Source organism: Girardinichthys multiradiatus, chromosome 10, assembly GCF_021462225.1.
Source record: "Girardinichthys multiradiatus isolate DD_20200921_A chromosome 10, DD_fGirMul_XY1, whole genome shotgun sequence".
Lineage (NCBI taxonomy): Eukaryota > Metazoa > Chordata > Actinopteri > Cyprinodontiformes > Goodeidae > Girardinichthys > Girardinichthys multiradiatus.
The window spans coordinates 11,438,546-11,455,428 of record NC_061803.1 but is presented as its reverse complement, the minus strand read 5'-3'; the positions used below and the strand labels follow the sequence as shown (position 1 = coordinate 11,455,428).

Below are 16,883 nucleotides of genomic sequence, written 5' to 3'. Positions count from 1 at the left end.
GCAACAGTGCTACCAACTGCGCCACCGTGCAGCCCTGCAACTGAAATCATTATCACAATAATTGCCAATATAACCGCCATCATAAGATTTTCTAATATCGTGCAGCCCTACTCGGAAACATTCCCCATACTTTAACCTCTGCAGCTAAATCAACAAAGACTCTTAAAAAGAAAACACTTTGATCCATATTTAAATATTAAACACACCATCCCCATAGTTAAACACGGTGGTGGCAACATCATGCTGTGGGGATGCTTTTCTTAAACAGGGACAGGAAAGCTGTGTGTGTGTGTGTGTGTGTGTGTGTGTGTGTGTGTGTGTGTGTGTGTGTGTGTGTGTGTGTGTGTGTGTGTGTGTGTGTGTGTGTGTCAATCTGAGTGGAGGGCAGCTGGAATTATCAAGATACATCCGTTTACAGAGACAGAGACATACTTTATATTTTTATTGCAGTAATTAAAAGTCTAGCTAAGACTTTATGAAAATGATGGTTTGGGACAAGGTACACTTTTATCATTTAGTAGTAACACACACTGCACTGGAGGATCACATTTAACTAAGGCTAGCAGTTCGTCTGGTCTGGAGCAGACTAACTTCAAAAACTCTCCATGGTAACAAATGTGTGTTGGTTTTAGGGGCACTAAATTGATTATAGTTTAAACCGTAAAAAATTCAAAACCCTGGCTTAATCCTTTATCCCTGTTTCCTTTGTTCGGGTGCTATCGCTTTGAACTTCACTTCCCAGAATCCTCCCTGGGCCAAAAGTCCGCTCGCTACATTTGTCCGACTACATGTTAGCAGGAACACGGAGAGCAGCGTGCTTGTTACAGCAAGCCAAAGATTTGTTGGAAAGTGGAGTTTTATCGGGAACATACAGACATAAAAGAAACGGAAATTCATATATCTATCAAAGGTAAAGTTACAGCCAGCGTTACACTTCTTAAAAACATTTTATTTACCTTTTTATATTAAGCTAGCAGCCTGCGTTTAGCAGTTCTGAAGTGTGAATCAACATTTAAAGTAGGTTTTTCTGACTGAGCTTGATTTATTAAGTAAATGACTTGAAATGTTAGTATATTTTCTTCATATTAAATCCATACATACAGTGGGCAATATACTAAAGTATATTGTTCATTTTTGCAAACATGAATATTTTGCTCAGATTTGTTTCATGTGCTTTTTTATATGTATTTTCAAATTTCTATCTATCTATTTTTATATATATATATATATATATATCTTTATTCATTCATTCAGCAGCATGTCAGATGCTCTACTCCAGAGGATTAAGGAGCTGGAAGTTGAGCTAGAAAACCTCAGGTCCCAGTTTAAGGAAAGTACTGGACCTGCAGAAGATATGGAAATGAAGTCCTGTTCACCTGTCAGTGAAAGCCTAAACTGCATAAGGTCTGATGGGAACACCAGGAGCACCAAGAAGTCAGGCAAAGAGCGCCAATTTGACTTTGGCTCACACCCCCGGCGCCATGTGGCTCTGAAACTGGCTTACCTGGGCTGGGCCTACCAGGGCTTTGCTGTTCAGGAGAACACGGACAACACAGTGGAGGCCAGGCTGTTTGAAGCGTTGCTGAAGACACGGCTGATTCAGGACCGACAGAGCTCCAACTATCACCGCTGTGGTCGAACTGATAAAGGAGTCAGTGCTTTTTCTCAAGTGAGTTTAATAAGATGAAATTCAGTCCTCCAATACGTTGTAACCAAAAACTTTTATTCAATTTAATTAATGGGTTTTTATGTGATAGACGAACACAAAGTGGATTATAATTGTAAAGTGAAAGGAATGTGGCCATGGTTTCATATTTCATCTACTAATGAAACACTAAAAAAGAGGGTAAGGGGACCTAAGCATTTCTGTTTAGTTCCCCCTGAGCCCAAAGGTCTTGTTTACCAGCTTTGTACATCTAGAGATTAATTTGTATTATCACATTTGTCTTTGCAGAATAGCTTACACTTAGTGAGATTGGATGGCGGCTTCTGTGTACATCAGTTTTCAAGTCGTTTGAAAGATTCTCTATTGGATTTACAGGTACATCCCAAACAACTTGAATAGTGCATAAAAGTGAAATATTTTTGCCAATCATCTCAGATAGTGAAACATATATATATAATCATCACACATACAGTGATATATTCCAAGCCTTTGTTTCTTGTAATTTTGATGATTTTGGCTTACAGTTAAAGAAAACCCAAAATTCAGTGTCTCAGAAAATACTGTGAAAAAGTTCATTATTGGAAACTCATGGGGTCACACCCTAATCAGATAATGAACTCAAAACACCTGAAAAGGTTTCCTGAGCCTTTAAACAGTCTGTCACTCTGGGTCATAGGTTACACAATCATGTGGAAGACTGCTGAATTGACAGATGTCTAGAAGACAGTCATCAACACCCTCCACAAGGAAGAGTAACCAACAAAAGATCATTGCTGAAGAAGCTGGTTGTTCACAGAGTTCTGTAAGAAGTGTGGTAGGAAAAGGTGCACCAGCAACAGGGAGAACCGCACGCAGCCTTGAGAGGATTGTCAAGCGAAATCCAGTCCAGAATTTGGGGGAGCTTCATTAGGAGTGCACTGAAGCTGGAGTTGGTGTAGAAGACACGGGCTACAAATGTCGCATTCCTCGTGTAAAGCCAAAGAGAGGCACAGAATCCATGTTGCTTGAAGTCCGTGGGAAGTTTCCACAGCCAGTGATGTTTGGGGTGCCATGTCATCTGCTGGTGTTGGTCCACTGTGTCCACAGTCAATGCAGCCATCTACCAAGAAATTCTAGACCAGTTCAGGCTTCCCTCAGCTGACAAGCTGTATGGAGATGCTTATTTAATTTTCCAGCAGGACCTGGCACCTGCCCACACTGCCAAAGGTACCAAAAGCTGGTTCAATGACCATAGTGTTCCTGTTCTTGATTGGTCATCAAACTCCTCTGACCTGAACCCCACAGAGAATCTATGGGCTGTTGTCAAGAGGAAGATGAGAGACTCCAGATCCAATAAGATGACCTGAAGGCAGCTATCAAAGCAACCTGGGCTTCGATCACACCTACGCCGAACCACAGGCTGATCGCCTCTATGCCACGGAGTATTGATGTGGTAATTCATGCAAGACGAGGCCCAACCAAGTATCGAGTGCATAGACATGAGCATACTTTTCATACATTTATGCTTAAAACAGCCTTTTTTTTTTTTGATTGGCCTAATGTAATATTCAAATTTTCTGACACTGAATTTTGGGTTTTCTTTACCTGTAAAGTAAAAGCGTCAAAATGACAAGAAATAAAAGCTTGAAATATTTCACTCTATGTGGAATAATTCTAAATAACATACAAGTTTCACTTTCTGAAAAGACTGGCAAAAAATATTGCACTTTCACACAATGTTCTGGGATGTACCTGTATGTCTGGACTTTGACTGGTCCGTGCTTCGATCTAAACTATTCCTTCCTAGTTGTGCCTTTTGATTTGGATAGTTGTCCAGCTAGTAGATGAATCTCTAATCCAGTCTCAAGTCGTTTGCAGCCTCGAACAGGTTCCCTTTAATGTTTGACCTGTATTTAGCTCAATAAATTTGGACCAGCTTCCCGCTCCCTGTAGAAGAAAGGTGTTCCCACAGCATCATGCTACCACCCCCAAGCTTCATGGATGAAAGATTGTATCCAAAGTGATGTGCAGTTTGCTTTCTTCCACAGCGTTTTGCATGAAGGCCAGAAACTTATATTTTGGTCTCATCTGACTGAAGCATCTTTTTCCACATGATTGCTGTCACCTACATGGCTTATGTCAAATGGAGACAGGATTCTTTGTGGCTTTTTTTCATAAAGGTCAGATTTTTAGACAGGTATCATATCTCCAGTTTATCTCACCTGAGCTGTGGAATTCTGAAGCTCCTCCAAGGTTACCATGCCCAGCCTGACAGTCGACAGTTATTTACAGTTATTTCTTTGTATTATGAAGTTCTGCCACATTTTTCATTTTCAAACAAAGAATTTAACTGTGATCTGTGATGTTCAGAGCCTGGTATATTTTTTTTATAACCTAACCTTGCTGTGAGCTTACCCAAAACTTTATCTCTGACCTATCTGCTGTGTTCTTTGGTCTTTATGGTTCTGTTTATTCGGTAGTGTTCTCTAACGAACCTCTGAGGCCTTCACAGAACAGCTTCATTTATACCGAGATTAGATCCAGGCAAGGTGCAGTTAGCTGTGCTTGATTTTATTGAGGGATATTAGAGTAAAGGAGGTGGAACCTTTATTTGTAAGAAAATCTAAAAAACCGTGTATCATTTTCCTTTGACTTAACAGTTATGCATTATACTTTGGGTTCTGTCCTGTTTGTAATTTGAAAAAATATGAAAAACTTCAAGGGGCTTTAATAATTTGAAAGCCACTGTGTGTCTCTTGCATGGATCTTAACTAAATAATAATTTCTCTCTCCTCGTCCCAGGTTATAACCATTGACCTTCGCTCCTCCCAGTTTTGTGGAGGTCTTGGCGTCTCTCTCCCTGAAAATCTTGATCCTGGCACCAAATCAAAAGCTTGCACCTCTGAGCTTCCGTACGTGAAAATGCTGAACAGAGTTTTGCCACAGGACATTCGAATCTTGGACTGGGCACCCGTAGAGCAGGGTTTCAGTGCACGCTTCGACTGCCAGTCCCGCACATACCGCTACTACTTCCCCCGAGGGTTCTTGGATGTAGAGCTGATGGCAGATGCTGCAAAAAGGTGTGTGTGAAATTAGGCAGTTATATATGCTAATTTTACCCTGTTTTTTACTGGGATATAAAGGTCTGTTGGTGCTCAACAGATACAAGGGGACTCATGACTTTCGCAACCTTTGCAAAATGGACGTGGGGAATGGGGTCCTGCAGTTTGAGAGAACCATCCTGTCTGCTTCAGTCAGGCCTGTGCAGCCACAGCAGGTTTCCAGCACAGACCAGTACGATCTGTTTGTGTTTGAGATCAAAGGATTAGCCTTCCTCTATCACCAGGTAATAAGAGCTCAACACTCAGGAGTCACATATAAAGCCCTATTTCCCTTTGTTAATAGGGGAGTAATATGCATCTGACCTCACCTGTCTTGTTGCAGGTACGTTGTATGATGGCGGTGCTTCTTTTGATAGGACAGAAGCTGGAAGCTCCAGAGATAATTGATGAACTCCTGGATGTTAAGAAAAACCCCAGAAAGCCTCAGTACAGGTGATGAAACGGCGACCTGTTTTCATCTACGCTGCTTTAGCTGGTTCACAGAAGAGTTTTAGGATCAGGTCCTTGGGTTGTTCAAGCACCTTGATCTTTGTATCATCAGAAAAAGTTAAGTTGTTCTCCTTTTTGGACCTCAAACCCAGCCTAACAGTGTTTTACTTCCAAGTACGAGAATTGGTGGGATTTGATAGGTTCAGCCAGGCTTAGACTTATTAGCAATACAAGCTAAAAACGTGTTTTTCTCTTCATTTACTACTTTGAAAAGTTGTAGCAACAGGTTCCGTTTAGGGGGTTGTATATTACTGTGTGAGTGTGTGAAACAACTTTGTCAGTGGCGGAAGTGAGCAATGTTTTTTACTTGAGCAACCGCTAAGCTTTACGGGCACGGCCACCATATTGGATTTTGAGGTCCAAATTGGTGAGAAACCTCCTACTCCTGGGGACCTTCCTGTTAATTCTTCCTTCCTCAAACTTGGAAGTTTTAACTTCTAAGGAAATGTAAAACCATAAAGGCAAACTTCACTTGGTTTTAAGACCTCAAATCCCCTGACTTTTCAACTGGAGTCCATGTTGTTCTTTAACTGGGTCTGGTTAGATTACAATTAAAGCCTTGAAACAGTTGTTTGACTATTTAGAAACAAAATATGGATATCGAACATTAAAAATTTACGTCTGGAAAAAAGTCAGCTAAGGTTTGAAATATGGTATAGATTTTGATATAGAGCTGATAAAAGTTTGATCAAAGGAAAAACAAATGGTATGTTTATGGAACTTCTGGGAGGAGTTCGGTGAGGCCATGGAGAAGGACTACCGGTTGGCCTCGAAGCGATTCTGGCAAACCGTCCGGCGCCTCAGGAGGGGGAAGCAGTGCTTCGCAACACTGTTTATAGTGGGGGCAGGAGACTGCTGACCTCGACTGAGGACATTATCGGGCGGTGGAAGGAGTACTTCGAGGATCTCCTCAATCCTGCCATCACGCATTCCCTGGTGGAAACAGAGGCTGGGGACTCGGGGTTGGACTCTGTCATCACCCAGGCTGAAGTCAACGAGGTGGTTAAAAAGCTCCGCGGTGGCAGGGCTTCGGGGTTGGATGAGATCTGCCCTGAGTACCTCAAGTCTTTGGATGTTGTAGGGCTGTCATGGTTGACACGCCTCTTCAACATTGCTTGGCGGTCGGGGACAGTGCCTCTGGACTGACAGGCTGGGGTGGTGGTTCCCCTTTATAAGAAGGGGGACCGGAGGGTGTGTTCCAACTACAGGGGGATCACACTCCTCACCCTTCCTGGTAAGGCCTACGCCAGGGTATTGGAGAGGAGAGTCCGACCGATAGTCGAACCTCGGCTTCAGGAGGAGCAGTGTGGTTTTCGTCCCGGCCGTGGAACACTGGACCAGCTCTATACCCTCTACAGGGTACTCGAGGGTTCATGGGAGTTTGCCCAACCGGTTCACATGTGTTTTGTGGACCTGGAGAAGGCATTCGACTGTGTCCCTCGTGATGCCCTGTGGGGGGTGCTCCAGGAGTATGGAATCGGGGGCCCTTTATTAGGGGCCATCCGGTCCCCGTACGAGCGGAGCAGGAGTTTGGTCCGCATTGCCGGCACTAAGTCGGACCTGTTCCCAGTGCATGTTGGACTCCGGCAGGGCTGCCCTTTGTCACCGGTCCTGTTCATAACTTTTATGGACAGGATTTCTAGACGCAGCCAAGGGCCGGAGGGGGTCTGGTTTGGGGACCAGTGGATTTCGTCTCTTCTTTTTGCAGATGACGTGGTCCTGCTGGCCCCCTCTAGCCAAGACCTACAGCATGCACTGTTGCGGTTCGCAGCCGAGTGTGAAGCGGCTGGATGAAGATCAGCTCCTCCAAGTCCGAGGCCATGGTTCTCAACCGGAAAATGGTGGCTTGTCCTCTTCAGGTTGGAGGGGAGTTCCTGCCTCAAGTGGAGGAGTTTAAGTATCTCGGGGTCTTGTTCACGAGTGAGGGAAGAATGGAGCGGGAGATCGACAGACGGATCGGTGTGGCTGCCACAGTAATGGGGGCGCTGTGCCGGTCCGTTGTGGTGAAGAGAGAGCTGAGCCGAAAAGCAAAGCTCTCGATTTACCGGTCGGTCTACGTTCCTACCCTCACCTATGGCCATGAACTTTGGGTTATGACCGAAACAACGTGATCCCAGATACAAGCGGCTGAAATGAGCTTCCTCCGTAGGGTGGCCGGGCACTCCCTTAGAGATAGGGTGAGGAGCTCGGCCATCCGGGAGGAGCTCGGAGTAGAGCCGCTGCTCCTCCACATCGAGAGGAGCCAGTTGAGGTGGCTCGGGCATCTATACCGGATGCCTCCTGGACGCCTTCCTTGGGAGGTGTTCCAGGCACGTCCCACCGGGAGGAGGCCCAGGTGACGGCCCAGGACACACTGGAGGGACTATGTCTCTCGGCTGGCCTGGGAACGCCTTGGGCTCCCCCCGGAGGAGCTGGAGGAGGTGTCTGGAGAGAGGGACGTCTGGGCGTCTCTGCTGAGTCTGCTGCCCCCGCGACCCGGTCCCGGATAAGCGGAAGACGACGAGTACGAGTACTAAATAATAAAACTCAGCTTGTTTTTGGATTAAATGTCAAAAATGTTTTTAGAAGACTGCTGTAAACATTTGGTCTGGAGACATATGGAGTTAGATGGAAAATTTGCAGAAGTCCTGGGCTTGCTGTTGCCTTTTTTTAGCCTGAGCCCCTGAATCCAAGCCTCATAATTGAGACCCTTGATACAAGCTGGAATCAGCTTCTTCTGTAGGGATCCTTGACTCAGCTTTGTGAGGAGCTTGCAGTTGAGCCACCGCATCAGGCCGTATTTTAATAGGAGACAAGTTGCATAAGTTTGATTGTTTTTCTGGCCTGCAGCATGGCAGTGGACTACCCTCTGGTGCTGTACGACTGCCACTTTGAAGGTTTAATCTGGCAGCAGGTGATGGAAGAGGTTAACCACGTCCTGTCGTCACTGCAGCGACACTGGACGCAGAGTGCAGTCAAAGCCCACGTTCTGCTTGGGATGACCCAGGGTTTGGAGGAGAGAGGTGAGTTCTTTCTTTCAAAACAACAAAAACTGCAAAATGTAACAAATTGTTTAAACTGCTCTGGTGCAGCTACAGCTAAACACAGACACTGAAAGCTAGCTTCTTTCATTTGATAAGATCAGAATTTGCATTACAAGTTTTAAGTTCTTAGGCAATAATGGAAGAAAACCTGTTGGCGGCTCCAAAATCTTTGGAGTGGGGCAAATCCTCACCTTCCAGTAGCAAGCTGATCTCCAACACAGCCAGAGCTACAATGGAATGGTTTAGATTAAAGCCTATTCATGAGTTAGACTGGCCTAGTCAAAGTCCAAACCTAAATCCAATTTGAGTCTGCTACAAGACCTGAACAATGGACAAGACAATTTATTTTCAGACACTCTTGTTTAAGCCTGAGGTTTTTCTGTAAAGGAAGGTGAAGAATTTAAGTCTCTAGATGTGAACCACTGGTACAAACTGGCAGCAAAAGGTGGTCCTACAGTATAAAATATTTTTACTTGGTCGTAAAATGATAAAAATATTAAAAGGTTCAGGAGCAATCAATACGTTCGCAAGGCACTGTAGACAATTCTTGGACTTTTTCAGTTGAACAAAGTCCAAATGAATGCAATGAAACGATTCTGAGTCGTGCAAATTGGGTTGCTGCTTTCAATCCACAGGTGGTGTTTCTTCCAACCATTGCTGGCTGGTAGAAGGTAGCAGGCAGAAAAATTACCGACCGTTGCTGGAGCGTCCATGCTGCGAGAGCCTGGAGTCCAGAATAAACCACTTTGTTAAAAGAGGAAGACTGGAGCGAGAGGAGGGGCAGAACGGAGATGAAACGATCCACAGAGGGAAAAAATCCAAACACTCCCACAATGCGTGTTTTCCATCTGTTTCCTCTGAGATTCCAAAGCAAAGCATCGATCTGAAAGAAGAGGATTAACTTTTTGTTTTCAAGACAATAGTTGACTTGGTGGATTTTACTTTACTTTTTGGAAAACAAGAAATGTATTTAGTTTTCTTTTCAGGAGACGGATTATTTCATTTTTTCACTTGCACTGATGTTTTTATTTGTGAAGGTATGTGTTTGGCTTCAAAATAAACATCCTGTCGAGATGGTTATTATTTTCTTATCTTTTTTTATGTCTTTTAGGTCTTTTTATATTCTGTAATAGGTAAAATGTTTTAAAACCTATACTTTAAAAGCTCCTGTAAGGTCCCCTAGTGTTACTGTGCTGTGTTTGTTTAGCAAGAGCAGGTCTGGCACGGTGACATTCCTACAGTAACTTTTAGTTAAAATACCACAGCTTTATAGTGTTATCAATAACATTTTAATCTTGGAGGTTGGACTAAAGCAGGAATATAGAATAGAGAGCTGCTATAGTGGTGATTTTTTTTTATGCTTATTGAAAAGAAATGACCTTTCTACACCCCTGCTTTCTAAAAAAAACGAGTATAAAAAGCTGATATTAGCTAATTAGTCATGATACAGTGCTTAAACAGTACAGTATTTTCCACTTCAAAGTTTTTTTTTATGTTTTGTCATGTTATGTCAGATCATCAAAACATTCAGTGTCAAAGATGATGCGTAAAAAAAGAAGCAGTTTTCAAAAGATGATTTTAGTCATGGCTAAAAAAGGGGAATTTAACTAGTCTGAATAACAATTATCCAAAACAACGAAAAAAAGGCCAAATTGTACCTGCAGCAACATAAAATACTCATTGGATAACTTCTTCCCCTCTGATAAAAATTTAAGTTTTCAAATGATTTTTAGTCAATTGGCAGTATGAAGAAACAGGTGGGGGGAGAGCACTGTCAACGATGCCCACAGAAAAAACACTGGTGTTGAATAAATTACCACATAATGTAATCATTTAAAGTTGAAAATACATTAACTGAATAAAAACATTTGTCTACAAAACCTTTTATTTTAAAAAATATCAAATGTCACAGAACTAATTAAAATTTTATTCATTTTATATCTAAAGTATGTATAATTATATCTGTATTTATCCAATTATTGTGAATTTATTTTATGTCAACGCTAAAATTACTACTTCATCTAAAGATTAAAAGAAAAAGAACAAAAAAGTAATCAATTGAATAAAGAATAAAATGTATTGTTAATCTCACTAACATCTACTAAATTGATGAATTAGGCAAAACACAGAGTTCTAGCAGCAGAAACATCTCTAGAACAACTGTTAAGAGGAGACTGTGTGAATCAGGCCTTCATGGTAAAATAGCTGCTAGGAAACCACTGCTGAGGACAGGCAACAAGCAGAAGAGACTTGTTTGGGCTAAAGAACACAAGGAATGGACATTAGACCAGTGGAAATCTGTGCTTTGGTCTGATGAGTCCAAGTTTGAGATCTTTGGTTCCAACCACGGTGTCTTTGTGCGGCACAGAAGAGGTGAACGGATGGACTCTACATGCCTGGTTCCCACCGTGAAGCATGGAGGAGGAGGTGTGATGGTGTGGGGGTGCTTTGCTGGTGACACTGTTGGGGATTTATTCAAAATTGAAGGCATACTGAACCAGCATGGCTACCACAGCATCTTGCAGCGGCATGCTATTCCATCTGGTTTGCGTTTAGTTGGACCATCATTTATTTTTCAACAGGACAATGACCCCAAACACACCTCTAGGCTGTGTAAGGGCTGTTTGACCAAGAAGGAGAGTGATAGGGTGCTGCGCCAGATGACCTGACCTCCACAGTCACCGGACCTGAACCCAATCGAGATGGTTTGGGGTGAGCTGGACCGCAGAGTGAAGCCAAAAGGGCCAACAAGTGCTAAGCATCTCTAGGAACTCCTTCAAGACTGTTGGAAACCATTTCAGGTGACTACCTCTTGAAGCTCATCAACAGAATGCCAAGAGTGTGCGGAGCAGTAATCAAAGCAAAATGTGGCTACTTTGAAGAACCTAGAATATAAGACATATTTTCAGTTTTTTCATACTTTTTTGTTCAGTATATAATTCCACATGTGTTAATTCATAGATTTGATGCCTTCAGTGTGAAGCTACAATATTCATAGTCATGAAAATAAAGACAACTCTTTGAATGAGAAGGTGTGTCCAAACTTTTGGTCTGTACTGTATATAAAAATGTATTTAATTAATTATGTGTTAGATTGTGGTACTTTGGGCCATGAGGCCCATGCATGTGAATAACAACTATTATTTTCATTTTAGCTTGCTCAACATTTTTACCAAATTTTTTGAAAGTGTTTTCTTGATATTTAAGCTATTCTTATTAGTATTTTGGGTCTAATCTACAAATTCTTACTTTATTTTCAAAGTTGGGGGGAAATGTTATTTCATTGAATTTCTTTAAGAATGAAGCAATGGGAGGGGCGGAACTAATGTTGACAAATGAAGAGAGGCCGGGGTCATATTGAGGTTGCCCTGGCCAAGCCATGAGCCTAGGTTGTTAGCACTAAACCGAGTGTAAATCAGAGTATAAAATCAGCGGTATTCCGTTTTAGAGCCACCTCCAACTCGTTTATCTGTCTTTGGCTCTGGTTGCACTATTTTAAAAATGCCGGCGGCGTCGTTTGTGGTCGTTTTAACCTGATAAACAAAGTCACTGACATTAGCCTGTTAGCATTTCTGGCTGTTTTTAATGCTGCAGGACTGTGACCCTCCCCGGATCTCTACTGTACCTCAGCCGATTTGACGTTTTTTTTTTTTACTTTAAGAAGGTAAAGATAAAAAAAGAAACATTACCTTACTTAACAGTTTTAATTAATTGTGATTGATTAAAGTTTTCTAAGCAGCCATCGGGAGAGCGGATAATTTTAAAGTTACTGAGCACTCAAGATTTTTCACGGTTTTAACTTTGTTTAGTCTAGATTAACTTGGCTTCTAGCGACATTTGGACCAGTGAAACCAGCTTGATAACCAGTTTCATAGATGAGACATAAGACTTAATTCTGTAGTAGTCCTCCTCCCCAGCAGGGGGCGTGTGATGTTGAGACACTGGCAGCAGATACGTATTGTACTTCTTATAAACTGATATATTGAAGGTTTTTATAACTGCATAATATACCTGCATTTCTCTTATTTTCCCTTTAATACTGTAATTTTAAATGCGTCTTTCATAATGTAAAACATGTTTAAATAAATATTCGTTTAAGAAAAATGTTAAAATCCAGCAGGTGGTGTGAAAACCTCCAGGGATTTTTCTGGTCTTTTCGGTCATGGTCTCATTTAAACATAAAGTGATTCTCTAAAATGTGCTCACCCCTGTTAAAATCCCAGCTTTTTGTGATGTAAACAAATTAGACCAAAAGGTTTTCCTCCTTTAATGCTTATATCCTGTACCATTCAACTATAAGACAAATACCTCTGTTTAAGGTGAAAATTAAAAGCTGTCACATCCTGCTTGCATAACAGTGTAGAAGTTTAAACTAACAAGTTGAGACATCTTTTGATTCAGTTATAGTATCCAGGTTTCTATATAAGGAGTCTGCCAGCTTTCCACATTTTTGACTTCATAATATTCGCCCACTCTACCCTGATACTTAAATGTATCAGATTGTAAGGACATCTTTTTTTCCACAGGCCTAGGCAGAACAGATGTTTCAGGATTCTGGTTAGGCAATTCCAAAACGTTCATTTTCTTCTGGAGATCTCATTCTCTGATTTGGATATTTGTTTGGATTCACTTTAAGACTGAAAAACGAAACCCCGCTTCATCTTCAGCTTTCTGGTAGACACACACAAGTTGTGGGTCAGAGTTGCCTAGTATTTGAAAGTGTTCATAATTTTATCAACCTTGGCAAAAAACCTCAGTTCCATCTGAAAAGAATAATCCCAAAATATGATGCCACCACCACCAAATTTCACTATGGAGATGGTGTGTTCGGGGTGATGTGCATTGTTAGTTTTCCGCCACACGTGCCATTATGCCTCCAGGCCTAGAGGTTAAGTTCTGGACTCATCTAACCAGCGCATCTTTTTTCATGTTTACATGGCTTTCTTTCAAAAATGCCTTTCTTCTTCGCACTTCAATGGGCCTTTTTTGCACAGCATGTCCACTATGCAATGCTTTGTGGTGGACTGTGTAATATAATTCCAATAAACCATGCTAAAGTCTGTGGTTGTAATGTGACAGCATGTGAAAATCCTAGTCGTAAAGGTCTCTTATGTGTTAAAACAATCTTACAGGTTTGATTTGAAGATTACCAAATGAAAAGGCCAGTCTAGTGTTATTCGTGAATGCACCTTTCTGTGTCTGTGCCTCAGGATGTTCCTGGTGGGACTTACTGGGGGGATCGCCTCGGGGAAAAGCACAGTGTCTTCAATGCTTCGGGAGCTCGGCTGCCCTATTATAGACGCTGATGTGGTGGCCAGGAAAGGTAGGGTTGGTATATCTGTTCGGTAAGCTAGCCCTGTTTGCTCAATATCTGGCAAGCGTGTCATCTTATTGAAGTCTTCAGGCAACTTTCTCTCAAACAAGCCGGATTCATTAAGACAAATGCTTGGAGAGTGTTATGAATCATGAAAGATGTCATCGTTGACTCCAGGGATGATGTCTTAGTTGTGTAGAGAAGATTAAAAAGGTCGCAGAAGCGGGAGAGGAGTGTGGAGCTGCATTTAGGAAATAAAATGAGGGATTATGCAAATGATATAGTCACAGGCAAGTGATGAACATTGCAAATTTAAATTTAACAAAAAACTCCTGTTTTCACTGTGCTTCTGCTCCTGTTTTTAAGACAATAATTTAATTTGATCATCACTCTGTTTAATTCTGCAATATTTGGAGCATTCACATAATACATTGGCTATTTTACCTGGGTAATCTTGTAATAATATAACCAAAAGTTTCATCATTTCCTTTGTCAGTTGTGGAGCCGCACACTCCCGCCTATTCCCGGATCGTCTATCACTTTGGGCCCGAGGTTCTGCTGGAGAACGGGCAGATTGACCGGCAGAAGCTCGGCCAAATCATCTTTGCCCACGAAGAGAAGAGGAGGCTGCTAAACTCCATTACCCACCCTGAGATTCACAAAGCGATGCTCAAAGAGATCATATTCTGCTTCCTCAGAGGTGAGGACACAATGCGTTTGAGTCTCATTTTAGGGTTTACAAATAATAATTAAAAAAAGGGAGAAAAATCAAAGATTGTACAGATGGATTTTGAAAATCTTTTATTCTTTCACTAATTCAGCCACTTAAACTTAAAACTTATATATTCAGTACACACAGAGTGATGCATTTCAAGCATTTTAGCTTCCAGCTAACAAAAACCCCAAATTATTTTTCTTAGAAAATCTGAATATTATATCAGAACAATAAGAAGAATAGGACAGAAATGTTAGTTGCATGTGAAGTAAAAATGAGATGTATTTGAAAACTATATGTAAGAAATAAATTTACTATCCATTACTGCCTGTCAGTGTCTGGTGAGTCAGCAGTCTTCCCCATGCGTGTGTAGGCCAGAACATTTCTTTATTAAAACATCTGTCTTATCGCTTATATTACTCTTAAGTAATATTTAGAAAAACAGACTTCAGTAAAAAAAAAAAATCAGTTTTCATTAGCTGTAAGCCAGAATCATCGAAATCTATAGATCTCTCGCTCTGCTCTTCTTTTCATTCAGAGCGGAAATGTGCTTACACTAATTATTTCTGGTCCATAATGACTCCCTAGGGTACCGCTATGTGGTCTTGGATGTGCCCCTCCTCTTTGAAACAAGACGCCTCACCAAGTTTTTGAACCATACCGTGGTAGTTTACTGGTAAGACCAATTTTAAGCTAGCTTCATATTTGAAATCCTGAGATATTTTAAGGTTTAAATTTAACACCCACAGGCCTTTAAACCCAAATTTATGAGAGCATTAACTTGGGGTATCTTTGTCTGATATAAACATTTATTTGATGATTTGAAACATTTAACTATGATGAAAGCATAAATGGAAGAAATCTTTAAAGGGAAATCTATAACCCTCCATTCTTTTGCTGCTTTCCAGCGACCCTGCGACTCAGCTTCAGCGCCTCATGCAGAGGGATGACCTGACTCAGGAGCAGGCCGAGCAGCGCGTGGCAGCGCAAATGCCACTTAACGAGAAGCGCGGCTTGGCCAACCACGTCATTGAAAACTCAGGCAGCCGAGAGGACACCCAACGACAGGTCCTGCGGCTCCACACAAAGCTAGAGGATTCAATGGACTTCCTCTTAGTGAGGGTGATCGTTGTCACTGCCACCGCCGGTTTGGGTGGGATACTGCTCTACGCAGCCAAGCTGCTGTTGTCCTAACAAAAGGAAAGGAGGAGGATGAAAAGAACAAGTCTAAGATGTGAAGCTACGGTTTGAATAAGGCAAAGGCAGGCCGGAAGTACTGATGCGGTTTCCTGTAAAATTAGTTTCACAGCACCTACCACTAACAGCGCAGCAGTGGGGCGTTTTATGGAGACAGTTGACACAAACCTAGAAAAACCCACTGACAAAATAGTTTGTTCTGGCCTTCCTCAGAACGACTAAAGAGTGAAGACGATGAAGTAGAACCTCTTCAGCTTAGCATAAAAGTACATTTTACCAAGTTTAATTTACATTTTATCCACTTTTTAAAACATTTAATTATTCGAATTAAACAAAGTGGATGATTTTATCAGCTGGAAATAAAAAACCTGTTTATAGCTGCTACAGTTTAATTCCGATTTTAAGTTCTCATTTATATGGCACCAACTCACTTTATATTTTTAGCTGAATGTTGGTGCTAGCCCCCATACAAATAAGTTTTTAAAGCGTAAAGTAGGAATCAAATTAAAGAGCTGAGGAACTCTGACCTGACACACAGAATAATGATTGTATAATGATTGTGTAATTTACAATGGATTTCTTTCCACTAGGAACAATAGGAATGAACAGATTTCATATTTAGCACTGTATTTTCTTACACTTAATGTATTCTCTGTTGTAGTAAAGTCTGTCATTTTTATTTTATTTTCTTTTTGCGCACTTTGAACTAAAATGTTTGCAGCCTGATATGTGTAACTTAAAAATAACAGACCACACCACTGTAAAATTGCCTGAGTGCATTTATTTGTCCTTGTGCTTTATAAATGATTGTTTATAAATGCTGGATATCCAAACAAAACCTGGAAATTGAAGCTGTATTTGATGTCTCCCAAATCTACAAAATAAATGTAACATCTCACCTTTTTTTTTTTTTTTTCTTGCTCCATTTTAAACATAAGGTATTGGTTGCTCTTCACCTCTTCTTTAAAGTTCAGGTCCATCCCTTTTGTTTTTTGTGTGCTTATATAAAAGCAACAATGTTAACTTTATCAGAGCTGCACAAACTTCGGTTGACAAATGAGTTCATCTCTTCATCCATAAAACACATCAGCCTTCAGTCAGCTTTTATTTCTTTTAAGGACAGGGCATTTTTCAGTGACTGTTTCCAGCAGAAGAGTGTATAAGTGATGGCTCTTCAGAACAGTTTATAACTAAATTTAGTGGACACATGTGAATGATGTCCTTGCTGTTGTCCACATTGGGAGCCTGGGTATGAAAAAACAGGCCTACAGGCAGGTACAGTTGCATCATTCTGGCAATGAGGATCCGCCAGTCTATGTGGCTCACTTGGCTCTATCTGAAGCCATATTTGGTCTGCTTGCTGTTTTTAATCAAGATG

General features: G+C 41.4%; 2 protein-coding genes across 3 annotated transcripts; both read left to right on the top strand.

Annotated features, from left to right (window-relative positions):
* Positions 1 to 696: 696 nt before the first annotated feature.
* Positions 697 to 9,359, top strand: pus3 (pseudouridylate synthase 3). Of its 2 annotated transcripts, none has more exons than XM_047376413.1 (7): positions 697 to 910; positions 1,258 to 1,669; positions 4,448 to 4,725; positions 4,808 to 4,991; positions 5,090 to 5,199; positions 8,086 to 8,258; positions 8,915 to 9,359. In XM_047376413.1, the coding sequence occupies exons 1-7, from the start codon at positions 789 to 791 to the stop codon at positions 9,178 to 9,180; spliced, it is 1,545 nt and encodes a 514-aa protein (XP_047232369.1). In that variant the 5' UTR covers positions 697 to 788; the 3' UTR covers positions 9,181 to 9,359. The 2 variants fall into 2 exon arrangements, with proteins under 2 accessions (XP_047232369.1, XP_047232368.1); XM_047376412.1 differs by having other exon boundaries at positions 699 to 910; positions 1,255 to 1,669.
* Positions 9,360 to 11,630: 2,271 nt separating this feature from the next.
* Positions 11,631 to 16,403, top strand: dcakd (dephospho-CoA kinase domain containing). The gene is made up of 5 exons (XM_047376340.1): positions 11,631 to 11,943; positions 13,490 to 13,602; positions 14,090 to 14,293; positions 14,897 to 14,984; positions 15,217 to 16,403. Exons 2-5 carry the CDS (start codon positions 13,491 to 13,493, stop codon positions 15,500 to 15,502), a joined length of 690 nt encoding a protein of 229 aa, XP_047232296.1. The 5' UTR covers positions 11,631 to 11,943; position 13,490; the 3' UTR covers positions 15,503 to 16,403.
* The last annotated feature ends 480 nt before the right edge of the window (positions 16,404 to 16,883 follow it).

Coding starts and splice junctions, on each gene's coding strand:
- pus3 (XM_047376412.1), top strand. CDS start 789: ATGTTAGCAGGAACACGGAGAGCAGCGTGCTTGTTACAGCAAGCCAAA. Junction 911..1,254: donor AATTCATATATCTATCAAAG/GTAAAGTTACAG, acceptor TCATTCATTCAG/CAGCATGTCAGATGCTCTAC. Junction 1,670..4,447: donor GAGTCAGTGCTTTTTCTCAA/GTGAGTTTAATA, acceptor TCCTCGTCCCAG/GTTATAACCATTGACCTTCG.
- dcakd (XM_047376340.1), top strand. CDS start 13,491: ATGTTCCTGGTGGGACTTACTGGGGGGATCGCCTCGGGGAAAAGCACA. Junction 13,603..14,089: donor TGATGTGGTGGCCAGGAAAG/GTAGGGTTGGTA, acceptor TTCCTTTGTCAG/TTGTGGAGCCGCACACTCCC. Junction 14,294..14,896: donor CATATTCTGCTTCCTCAGAG/GTGAGGACACAA, acceptor ATGACTCCCTAG/GGTACCGCTATGTGGTCTTG.